This window comes from Camelina sativa, chromosome 16, assembly GCF_000633955.1.
Source record: "Camelina sativa cultivar DH55 chromosome 16, Cs, whole genome shotgun sequence".
NCBI lineage: Eukaryota > Viridiplantae > Streptophyta > Magnoliopsida > Brassicales > Brassicaceae > Camelina > Camelina sativa.
In genome coordinates, this window is record NC_025700.1 from 19,819,446 (window position 1) to 19,830,127 (window position 10,682).

A 10,682-nucleotide genomic window follows, 5' to 3' on the forward strand; every position below is an offset into this window, starting at 1 on the left:
TTTTTTTTTTTTTTTTTGAAAAGGAAATATTCAATTCATTAATGTAAAAAAAAAAGAGAGTACATAAATGTACATGTACTTTTGGAGATTCACAAAATCTACATAGAACTTATAAAATCTTCATGAGGTGTATCTCTGTCTCAAATCCAAAAGTTCCAGTGAAAATAAATAGGAGGAATTCAAAACTTACTATTTATCTTTTATTAACTCTCCCTTGTTACTTGGTTTGGGATGTTTCATTAGGCTTTTGAAACATTGTAATCTTTGTAATACTTTCTGTTTTCTTGTCGGTGTATCTCATAAGGAGACACTTTTGTAAAAGGTTCCAACCCATTGGATNTTAAAAAAAAAAAAAAAAAAAAAAAAAGGAAACAATAACGAATCCATTTCGTGCATGGCATGATATGTTACTATAAACAAAAAGGTTTGGCTATACATCTGGAATCTGAAGCGTATCCGAATCATCTAAAATATCTAAATAAATCATAAATCTTTTGACCGTAAAAATTCAGAATCGAACAGATTTATCCAGAACCGTATCGAATATGCCAGCGCTCAGGCCTATATACTACTCCGCTACTTGGTTTTACGTCAAGTGATCATCGGGATGAGAACGAACGTGACACCATTCACAAAGAAAGATCCAAATAGCCTCCCCCATTAGCCATTAGGTGATGTCACAATCTCAAAACGAAGGCCTCTCTACCCAAAGCCCAGTAACAAAGGTTCCATATATTATGTCAATAAGTTAAAACCGCTATATTTGTCTTAAGGGGTAAAATATTGTTTTACATACAACTTCACAAATTAACCCTACAAATTCACTTTTTTTAAGAAGACCTGAAAAAAAAAATTGAAACAAGTCAATGAAATGAAACGTCTTTTTAATACTTCGGCCGCCGGGGTCAATCTGAAACCACCACCGGCAGATTTCGCCGCCATAGCTAAGCTAATCCTCTCATCTCCCACCACAACTCACCAAACGCTAGACGACGATCAATCTCCACTCTCCGTCAAAACAACACCTTGGACTCCACATCTCGTAAACTCTATCCTCAAACGCCTCTGGAACCACGGCCCTAAAGCTCTCGAATTCTTCCACTTCCTCGACACTCACCACCGCAATTATATCCACGATGCTTCATCCTTCGACCTCGCGATCGACATCGCCGCCCGTCTTCACCTCCACACCACCGTCTGGTCACTCATTCACCGTATGCGCTCTCTCCGCATCGGTCCTTCCCCCAAAACCTTCGCAATCGTCGCCGAGAGGTACGCTTCCACCGGGAAACCTGATAAAGCCGTAAAGCTGTTTCTCAATATGCACGAGCATGGTTGTTTCCAGGATTTGGCTTCTTTCAATACGATTCTCGATGTGTTGTGTAAATCCAAACGCGTTGAGAAAGCTTATGAGTTGTTTAGGGCTCTTAGGGGAAGGTTTAGTGCTGATACTGTTACTTACAATGTGATTGTTAATGGTTGGTGTTTGATTAAACGTACGCCTAAGGCTTTAGAGGTTTTGAAAGAGATGGTTGAGAGAGGGATAAACCCTAATTTGACCACTTATAACACAATGCTCAAAGGGTTTTTTCGATCTGGTCAGATTAGACAAGCTTGGGAATTCTTCTTGGAGATGAAGAAACGGGATTGTGAAATCGATGTTGTTACTTATACTACTGTGGTTCACGGGTTTGGTGTCGCCGGGGAGATCAACCGGGCGAGGAATGTTTTCGATGAGATGATTAGAGAAGGTGTGCTTCCTTCTGTTGCGACTTACAATGCTATGATTCAAGTTTTGTGTAAGAAAGATAGCGTTGAGAATGCGGTTGTCATGTTTGAGGAAATGGTGAGGAAAGGTTATGAACCGAATGTGACTACTTATAATGTGTTGATAAGAGGGTTGTTTCACGCTGGAAAGTTCAGTCGTGGAGAGGATTTGATGCAGAGAATGGTAGATGAAGGCTGTAAGCCAAACTTCCAGACATACAATATGACGATACGCTATTATTCAGAATGCAGCGAGATTGAGAAAGCGTTGGGTTTGTTTGAGAAGATGGGGAGTGGGGATTGCTTGCCAAATCTGGATACTTATAATATACTGATAAGTGGGATGTTTGTGAGANATGTGATTGTTAATGGTTGGTGTTTGATTAAACGTACGCCTAAGGCTTTAGAGGTTTTGAAAGAGATGGTTGAGAGAGGGATAAACCCTAATTTGACCACTTATAACACAATGCTCAAAGGGTTTTTTCGATCTGGTCAGATTAGACAAGCTTGGGAATTCTTCTTGGAGATGAAGAAACGGGATTGTGAAATCGATGTTGTTACTTATACTACTGTGGTTCACGGGTTTGGTGTCGCCGGGGAGATCAACCGGGCGAGGAATGTTTTCGATGAGATGATTAGAGAAGGTGTGCTTCCTTCTGTTGCGACTTACAATGCTATGATTCAAGTTTTGTGTAAGAAAGATAGCGTTGAGAATGCGGTTGTCATGTTTGAGGAAATGGTGAGGAAAGGTTATGAACCGAATGTGACTACTTATAATGTGTTGATAAGAGGGTTGTTTCACGCTGGAAAGTTCAGTCGTGGAGAGGATTTGATGCAGAGAATGGTAGATGAAGGCTGTAAGCCAAACTTCCAGACATACAATATGACGATACGCTATTATTCAGAATGCAGCGAGATTGAGAAAGCGTTGGGTTTGTTTGAGAAGATGGGGAGTGGGGATTGCTTGCCAAATCTGGATACTTATAATATACTGATAAGTGGGATGTTTGTGAGAAAAAGATCGGAAGATATGGTGGTCGCTGGTAAACTATTGCTTGAGATGGTTGAGAGAGGGTTTATACCCCGGAAATTCACTTTTAATCGAGTTCTGAATGGGCTTCTTCTGACTGGGAATCAGGCTTTCGCTAAGGAGATTTTGAGATTGCAGAGTAAATTTGGTAGCCGGCTTCTCCGGAAGTTCAGGCTATGAATCTCCTTATCTGCTTTGTTCAGAGGGGAAAGATTTGTGCTATGTTAATATTTATACACTGCATTACACTTGATGGAGATTGGACTAGGAAAGGCATTGGTACCATTGTTCAAAGAGCTTCATGGGATATATAGCAAGAACAGTGCCAAACTACACAAATGCTTTATTATCATGTGCCAAAAAAACTCAGTATGCAAAGTTGATACAAAGTTGTGACTAAGTATAATGGAATTTGATACAAAGTTGGAAAATTCTTGGTGTAAATAAATGATAATACATGTGAAATAATTCCCAAATTTTTTGCTTCTGTGATTTTTGAATCAGATGGGAGATGATGTGGCTCCCCACTCCCAACTGGGTTGGTTTCATTTTCCAATTACAAAATGATCTCGTCTTGAACACTGACATTGAGTGTCTTGTTTGGAAGAACAATACTGCTGGTCACCACAACCTCGTCTTCAACTGAAACCGAGTCTCCTGCAACCATTATGTTTGGAGTTAGTTTTCTATCTACAAGGGGATTCTGCTGTCTGAGTGTAAACAGGAGCAACAATGGAGAAAATGAGGATAAAAAGAAAAAAACAAATTACCGAGAATTGTAACTCCGAGTTTGGTATTGTAGACTCCCTCAGCCTGTGATCAACAAAGTCGAACTTCATGTTCATTGTAAAGGAACCAAACAGAAACATTTCAAGGTCCAAAAAGTATGAGTTAGACTCTTAAAAGCTAAGCGGAAGAGAGAAACATGCCTGGACGCGGGACCATCTTCCGATAGAAGATTTCCACCCAACAATTGCATTAGTCACCACAGCATTTTCCTGGGAAAACAGCACTGAAGTGTCAACCTCGAAAAAACTTTACCTGTTTTTATTTTAGTCGCTTATTAGTTATTAGAGAAGTCATACCATGATCTCCACATCGTCAAGGATGATACAGCTGATAAGCCTGACACCCGGTCCAACACGAGCATTTGCAGAGATTGAGACGTTGGGACCAATCTGTGTTAATAGACGTAACAGAATGCTTTGTGATAAAAGTGGAATAAGGAAAAGTCTATTAAATATAGCCTATGGGACAGAATCGGAGCTAAGTACCTTAGCAGTTGGGTGTACTTTTGCAGAAGGATGTATGTAAACATCACCAATTACAATTGCACTACTTGTTCCATCACCACTAGCCAACAGTTGGGGAGAGGTCAAGCGGAATTGGGAAAGATAGAGTCCGGAACACCTCAGTGACATTCTGTGCAAAAGTCAACCCATAAGTCAGAGCCATAAACACCTTCCCTGTTTTAGCTGCTGCTAAAATTTTTGTCTCCTTGCAGCTTAAAAGAAATGAGGGAAACACAAGGCAAGGCATACCCGGGAGATTTAATTTGCTCCCAGAAGTCCATGGTCTCATATGTGTATAGCTGTTTCTTTCCAGCTAGAGGAGAAAGGATATCTTGATCCAGTCTTACAAAATCTGTCGGGATCCTATTTTAAAAAGTTATAAAGTATCATATAAGAAGATGATGCAAAGGATTTTTTTCAGTAATGGACAAAGAGACAAGCAACGAACCTTGTTGCCGGTTGAAGAGCTTCGAAGCTGGAAACACGTTTTAGAGTTGCTACAACAAACAAAAGGGAAGAAAAACAGAGGAAACAGATGAGAAGAGTCTTTACATATGGAAGCTAAGACAAGAAAACACAAATTATGTTGTAAGATCTTTGTTACTGCTTTACCTCTATCTTTCCTCTCAGTAGAAACATCTCCTATGGCATTAAAAATTTCAGGTGTAAATACATAGACACCGCAGTTGATACGATCACTGACCTGTATTTCCAATATGAAACATCAAAATCAAATCTTTAAGTTGCTACAAAGATCGAGTCATTTCAGTGATAAATGTACATACAAAAGTTTCGGGTTTCTCAGTGTAATGAAGCAGCTCATTAGTAACTGGATCTGCAACCAATTCTCCAAATTGGCTGGCTGATTCAGGAGAGACCTAAAGAAACAAAACGCAGAAGCAAATTTGATTAACCCTGCAAAAAACAAAAACAAGACTAATCATATGCAATCACGAACCTTGATCACAAGAAGAGTTCCAATTCCACCATATCCCCTGTGAGCCTCTGTTGATTAAGTAGCAAGAGCAAGAAGGATCTTTTAAAACCAAAATATGAGTCCAAACAAGATTCGGTCTAAGAAAAGAAGAACATACCAAGCATTTCGGGCAAAGGGAAACTGCAGCAAACATCACAGTTAAGCAGGAAGATATGAGACTGCAACAACGTAAACACAAGAACCCAAATGTGAGAAGAGACACTTGGTCCATAAACAGTTATAGCCAGAAGAAATGATTGAATATAGTAAGATCCTTGGGAGACTAACCGGGCTATCCTCCATAATAAGATTTCTAAAGTGATACAGCCCACCAGCTGAACCATGTGGTTTGTCTTCTCGCAGATATCTGAAAAAGTCAAGAGAACAAAAAAATCAGAGGTACATAAAACTAAGTCACTGATACTTGAGTTGAATCTGATGCAGAGGAAGAGAGATTGATTAACCTAACAGGAACTTTGAGTTCATTAGAGATGGCTGAGACATAAAGTGCAAATTCCCTTTCCTCATAGAAGCCAACAAGATATATTTGAGCTAAATTTGGAATCTGCAAACAATAAGGGATTCGTTTTATCATCATCATCATCATCATTCTATCTCAATTCTCCATTGATCTGAATTGTTGAAATGGGGTGAAGAGATTTACTCTTTTACAAGCTGAAATTGGATGATGCACCATTGGTTGTCCCGCAATAGGAAACAGAGGCTTTGGAATATTCAGTGACAATGGTCGAAACCGAGTACCTGTGGATCACTCAGTGAACAAATATCGAAACAAGAATCAGAACCATAAACATTCAGACACACGAAATTTAAGAACGAAAACAACAAAGAAACGCATTGGATGTGATCAAACACAATCCAAATCTAACAAAATCGTTTTTTAAAGATCAATCGAGATTTCACAATCATTTGCTATTGAGGTAGAACCATACCTTTGGTTGGACCACCGACCATGATCACAGCCACCACTTTCTCCTCCATTGAGCTTCCCATTATTTTCCAAAATTCGCAGATCTTTCAACAAACAAACCCACGAAATACTTCGAATTCTCTCTCACACACACAAGAAAGTTCCCAACTTTACGTAAAACAGAATAATGGGCACCGCAATATCGGGGATTCAGAACAAAAGGATGAGTTTTTGAGAGGGAAGATCTCGTCGGAGAAAATTAAAAAAAGGTGGAGTTTTTTTTAGAAGATCTAATCGACAGCGTCGCGAGTAAAAATTGTGGTTAGCAAGATCTAAGAAGAAGCTGTAATGTTGCGGTGATGGGTCCTCCAAGTCACACTCACCATTCACCACACTTTTTTTAAGGATAAGCGCCAGAGATGAGACCTGTCTTGTTTACCACTTTTTTATCTTCTTCTTTTTTTCAGATTTGTTTAGATTGATGACTAAACAGTTTACTACTATTAAAAATTCCAATAGTCATCGGATCTCATTAAATGCTTTTTCTAAGCAAATAATAGTAAAAAAAATCTTCTGATTTGGAGTTTGATTGCCATGTGAGTTTTTTTAACTTTGATGTGACTTGAAGGTGACATAAATTGGTTCATCTTCTTGATATTGCTGCACCAGAGCCTAACATGGTGCATCAAATATTGTTGGCCTTTTAGAACAACCAAACAACAACACCAAAGCATCCTTTATTCAAGGTTTTACAATACGAGTTTCAGGACTAAAATTTGACAAGACTTATTATAAAAGCACCAAGATGGAACATACATACAGTATTTGGTTTGGTTTCCATTTTCATGACAATGTATCATTGTATCCATTACTTAGTTGGGGGATTTGTACCATCCCCATGGATCGTTTGAAGTGTAGAGAGTCACTTGCTTCACACTCAAGTAGTTATCAAGTCCCCTGAAAAGCACACAAGAGTTGTTCGGTACAAGCCATCAAGATTATTAAGTTTTTAAGAACTTTTTGATAGAAAAAAGAGATGTACCATTCTCCAAGTTCACGTCCAAACCCACTGCGTTTGACTCCACCCCATGGGGCTTGAGTAAAGCAAGGCTGCGAGCAGTTAATCCACACAATCCCAGCTTCAAAGGCCTAACAAAGTAGAACCAATTATTTGCGTTATTCCGGTTTTGTTTGTAGTTTCACTTGCTACGCATGTAAAGGAAACAGCATGGTTCAAGAAATGGGCACTGACCTGGCTTACACGGTCACATCTTTCTGCATCATTAGATATCACTGCAGCTCCTAGTCCGTAACTGTCATTTATCAATGAATGATTTTCAGCCACATAAGATCTTAATTGATAAAGACGTTTAAAACACCATTGGCAACGGATGGGCTTTAATCAGATTTCACTTTCTGGAGAAACGTTATCTTACTGGGAGTCATTTGCTAGCTCAATTGCCTCGTCCTCAGTGGCAAATGATTTCACGCAAAGAACAGGCCCGAACACCTCTTCTCTCCATATTTGCATCGAAGTTGTAACATCAGTTATGATGGTTGGTTCAATAAAGAAGCCTTTTCCAAGATGCTGTGAGATATAGAAATTTTATAACGTTCATCATCATAGCCTGGAAGAAACAGCATCAGGAATAGGTAACAGAGAGAGATATAATACCTCAGGTCGGGAACCACCATGCAAGATCGTTGCTCCTTCACTCTTAGCCGTTGAGACAAACTTCAATATCTTCTCATACTGCAATATTTACATTTGTCAGCTCATTCAAGAATCAAGATTATATGATCATAGAAGTTGACTACGAAAGTAAGAACATGACAAGCTTGATGAAACATCATATGCTAGATTTGATTTGACTGATGCTCTACAAACTGAACGAATCAGAAATAGAGGTTAGCCGTAGTACAGAACTCAATCTATGAAAATTTCCAAATTGTTATAAGACTCTCATCAGTTTTCTTTCCTGCTTCTAGTAATGCATTTAGATTTAGCAACTTGATGGGGAATGAAAAAAATAGGAAGACAGATAAACGATCACTGAGCCTTTTTACCTGTCCTTTGCTAACGACAGGACCAAGCCTGCATCCTTCTTCCATGGGGTCTGAAATTTTAATGTTCTTGCTCCACTTCACAAGCTTTTCTATAAATTCAGCTGCGATGTTTTCCTAGAATAGAGAAAATAAAATTTAACGTCAGACATATTCAACATAATTAGACAAGGATCTGCAAATGTATCCAGCAGTAATTTATTCCTATCGGAAATCTGTGATCTGTGATTGATCTGTGATTAATGTCATTGACTTTCATTGAAAAACCTTACCTTATAACTTGGAACATTCACTTCTCCAGTAATAAATATTACCACATGTTGTATTCAGCCTAAATGTAAGAATAAGATTGACACTTACATGAACAAGAAGGCGGGAAGTCGCACTGCAGATTTGACCATTTGTCCAGAAGCAGCCAAAGAGAGCCCATTCAGCAGCTATCATTTGCAGGCGTCAAAACATACATAGAGTTCATCTTTTAAGACCATATCCAAGACATGTCTACTCAGCAAATAAGCAACCAAAATATTTGTACTAGCTCGAATATAACATGTACAAGACGAAGATATTTAAAGAAAAACTTAACATCCACTAAATTAATTTTTGTGACATTCACCTTTATCAAGATCAACGTCATCGAACACAATGAGAGGGCTCTTCCCACCAAGCTCCATAGAAACAGGCTGGAACAATGCCATGAGTGATGTGTAATTGACATTCTTTGATGAAACAAAAGGGAAATGAAGAAATATAAAACAGAATTTTCAGAGATTTAAATTACCTTCACCAACTGAGCAGCAGCTGCCATGACCTTACTTCCTGTGGCAAAACTTCCAGTAAATGCAATCTGCCAAAAAAACATAACTTTTCATTTAGCTTCTAAGAACCGTAGACGTTATACTGAAATGATGGTGTAGTCAGTAGCCTTTTTTAGAAAATTGTGTTGACTTGGGGACTTGTATTTAATGTATGTCTCAAAGACCAATACCTTGTCCACACCAGGGTGTGATGACAAAGGAGCACCAGCTTCCGAACCTAAACCAGTCAAAACATTGAGGACCCCAGGAGGAAGACCAACTTCTCGACAAATATCAGCAAGCTCCAAACAAGTGCTGAAATTAAAACCATGAGAGAAATCAGAGCTCGAAGAAGTACCAATACAGAAGCATAACGAAACCGATTATACACAACTACATACACGGATGCCAGCTCTGATGGCTTGAGAACCGCAGTGCATCCTGCAGCAAGTGAAGGAGCCACCTTCCAAACAGCCATCAAAAGGGGGTAATTCCTTCAATAACAAACAAGATCAGAGACTCAGTTTCTTCTGGTCAGATTGGGCTTTACAAACATATAATAGGTGCGATAGACATCCAAATAGTTTAACATAAAAAAGGTAACCAGCAGTAGTTACCATGGTGTANGACCTTACTTCCTGTGGCAAAACTTCCAGTAAATGCAATCTGCCAAAAAAACATAACTTTTCATTTAGCTTCTAAGAACCGTAGACGTTATACTGAAATGATGGTGTAGTCAGTAGCCTTTTTTAGAAAATTGTGTTGACTTGGGGACTTGTATTTAATGTATGTCTCAAAGACCAATACCTTGTCCACACCAGGGTGTGATGACAAAGGAGCACCAGCTTCCGAACCTAAACCAGTCAAAACATTGAGGACCCCAGGAGGAAGACCAACTTCTCGACAAATATCAGCAAGCTCCAAACAAGTGCTGAAATTAAAACCATGAGAGAAATCAGAGCTCGAAGAAGTACCAATACAGAAGCATAACGAAACCGATTATACACAACTACATACACGGATGCCAGCTCTGATGGCTTGAGAACCGCAGTGCATCCTGCAGCAAGTGAAGGAGCCACCTTCCAAACAGCCATCAAAAGGGGGTAATTCCTTCAATAACAAACAAGATCAGAGACTCAGTTTCTTCTGGTCAGATTGGGCTTTACAAACATATAATAGGTGCGATAGACATCCAAATAGTTTAACATAAAAAAGGTAACCAGCAGTAGTTACCATGGTGTAATAAGTCCCACAACTCCAAGAGGTTGCTTCAGAACATAACTCTTAAAAGTCTCCATGGGAAGCGAGACCGGAGCTTTCTGCTTAGCATCTAATCCTTCAGCAAGGTCAGCATAAAATTCAAAACATCCAGCAACATCTTCCTGCAGGAGATCAAACAATCACATCAAGATTAAAACCTACAAAGAAGGGCCCAACATTATAGAAAACAAAAAGTAAGGCAACGCAACAGTACCATATCCCAGACTGCTTCATCCAATGGTTTACCACAATCAAGAGCCTCAAGCTTTGCCAGATCTGACTTCCTTTCATTAACCTAAACATATCAGATACAGAACATCAAAAACTGATTACACAAAATATCTGAACAAAAAAAAAACTGAGGCGTGAAGATATCTCAGCAAACCATCACCATCATCAAGTGAATACCTTAGCGGCAATAGCACGTAGATACTTAGCACGAAGAGCTCCTGGTGCTTTAGCCCAATCTTTCCCTTTATTCCTTGAAAAAGCTCTTCGAGCAGCGTTGACTGCAACATCCACATCCTCCGATGTAGCTGCAGGGATTTCACCTGACTCATCCAAC

The 10,682-nt window shown here is 39.2% G+C and overlaps 4 protein-coding genes across 4 annotated transcripts in view; 1 reads left to right on the forward strand and 3 right to left on the reverse strand.

The window, feature by feature from the left end:
- On the forward strand, positions 821-3,273 carry LOC104751361 (pentatricopeptide repeat-containing protein At1g74900, mitochondrial-like). Its single transcript, XM_010473286.1, has 2 exons — positions 821-1,516; positions 2,177-3,273. The coding sequence occupies exons 1-2, from the start codon at positions 872-874 to the stop codon at positions 2,975-2,977; spliced, it is 1,446 nt and encodes a 481-aa protein (XP_010471588.1). The 5' UTR covers positions 821-871; the 3' UTR covers positions 2,978-3,273.
- On the reverse strand, positions 3,121-6,446 carry LOC104751360 (mannose-1-phosphate guanyltransferase alpha). The gene is made up of 15 exons (XM_010473285.2): positions 6,019-6,446; positions 5,730-5,827; positions 5,530-5,630; positions 5,354-5,432; positions 5,184-5,244; positions 5,048-5,094; positions 4,875-4,967; positions 4,702-4,792; positions 4,538-4,586; positions 4,339-4,452; positions 4,072-4,219; positions 3,883-3,975; positions 3,727-3,795; positions 3,568-3,610; positions 3,121-3,454 (listed from the first exon to the last, which is right to left on the reverse strand). The coding sequence occupies exons 1-15, from the start codon at positions 6,077-6,079 to the stop codon at positions 3,354-3,356; spliced, it is 1,248 nt and encodes a 415-aa protein (XP_010471587.1). The 5' UTR covers positions 6,080-6,446; the 3' UTR covers positions 3,121-3,353.
- LOC104751362 (betaine aldehyde dehydrogenase 1, chloroplastic-like) overlaps positions 6,687-10,682 on the reverse strand; it is a 10,193-nt gene continuing 6,197 nt past the window's right edge. The window contains exons 2-18 of the mRNA XM_019237806.1: positions 10,526-10,668; positions 10,332-10,412; positions 10,091-10,239; positions 9,875-9,967; positions 9,665-9,788; positions 9,462-9,523; positions 9,259-9,351; positions 9,049-9,172; positions 8,842-8,907; positions 8,677-8,743; positions 8,421-8,497; positions 8,064-8,177; positions 7,672-7,749; positions 7,433-7,584; positions 7,249-7,309; positions 7,039-7,145; positions 6,687-6,953 (exon numbers count right to left, since the gene is read on the reverse strand). Of these exons, the coding sequence (XP_019093351.1) occupies positions 6,869-6,953; positions 7,039-7,145; positions 7,249-7,309; positions 7,433-7,584; positions 7,672-7,749; positions 8,064-8,177; positions 8,421-8,497; positions 8,677-8,743; positions 8,842-8,907; positions 9,049-9,172; positions 9,259-9,351; positions 9,462-9,523; positions 9,665-9,788; positions 9,875-9,967; positions 10,091-10,239; positions 10,332-10,334 (1,455 nt within the window). The 5' untranslated portion in view covers positions 10,335-10,412; positions 10,526-10,668 and the 3' untranslated portion in view covers positions 6,687-6,868. The remainder of the gene's footprint in view (positions 6,954-7,038; positions 7,146-7,248; positions 7,310-7,432; positions 7,585-7,671; positions 7,750-8,063; positions 8,178-8,420; positions 8,498-8,676; positions 8,744-8,841; positions 8,908-9,048; positions 9,173-9,258; positions 9,352-9,461; positions 9,524-9,664; positions 9,789-9,874; positions 9,968-10,090; positions 10,240-10,331; positions 10,413-10,525; positions 10,669-10,682) is intronic.
- Positions 10,514-10,682, reverse strand: part of LOC104753846 (betaine aldehyde dehydrogenase 1, chloroplastic-like) — a 6,641-nt gene continuing 6,472 nt past the window's right edge. Inside the window, exon 7 of the mRNA XM_019237807.1 lies at positions 10,514-10,672. Coding sequence (XP_019093352.1) covers positions 10,514-10,672 — 159 coding nt within the window. The remainder of the gene's footprint in view (positions 10,673-10,682) is intronic.

Bases quoted from the DNA above. Each gene is read 5' to 3' on its own strand.
- LOC104751361 (XM_010473286.1), top strand. From the start codon at position 872: ATGAAACGTCTTTTTAATACTTCGGCCGCCGGGGTCAATCTGAAACCA. The intron at 1,517-2,176 runs GTTTTGAAAGAG...AAGGCTTTAGAG, and splicing joins GTACGCCTAAGGCTTTAGAG to GTTTTGAAAGAGATGGTTGA.
- LOC104751360 (XM_010473285.2), bottom strand. From the start codon at position 6,079: ATGGGAAGCTCAATGGAGGAGAAAGTGGTGGCTGTGATCATGGTCGGT. The intron at 5,828-6,018 runs GTATGGTTCTAC...AGTGATCCACAG, and splicing joins GGTCGGTGGTCCAACCAAAG to GTACTCGGTTTCGACCATTG. The intron at 4,793-4,874 runs GTATGTACATTT...TTGGAAATACAG, and splicing joins CTGAGAAACCCGAAACTTTT to GTCAGTGATCGTATCAACTG.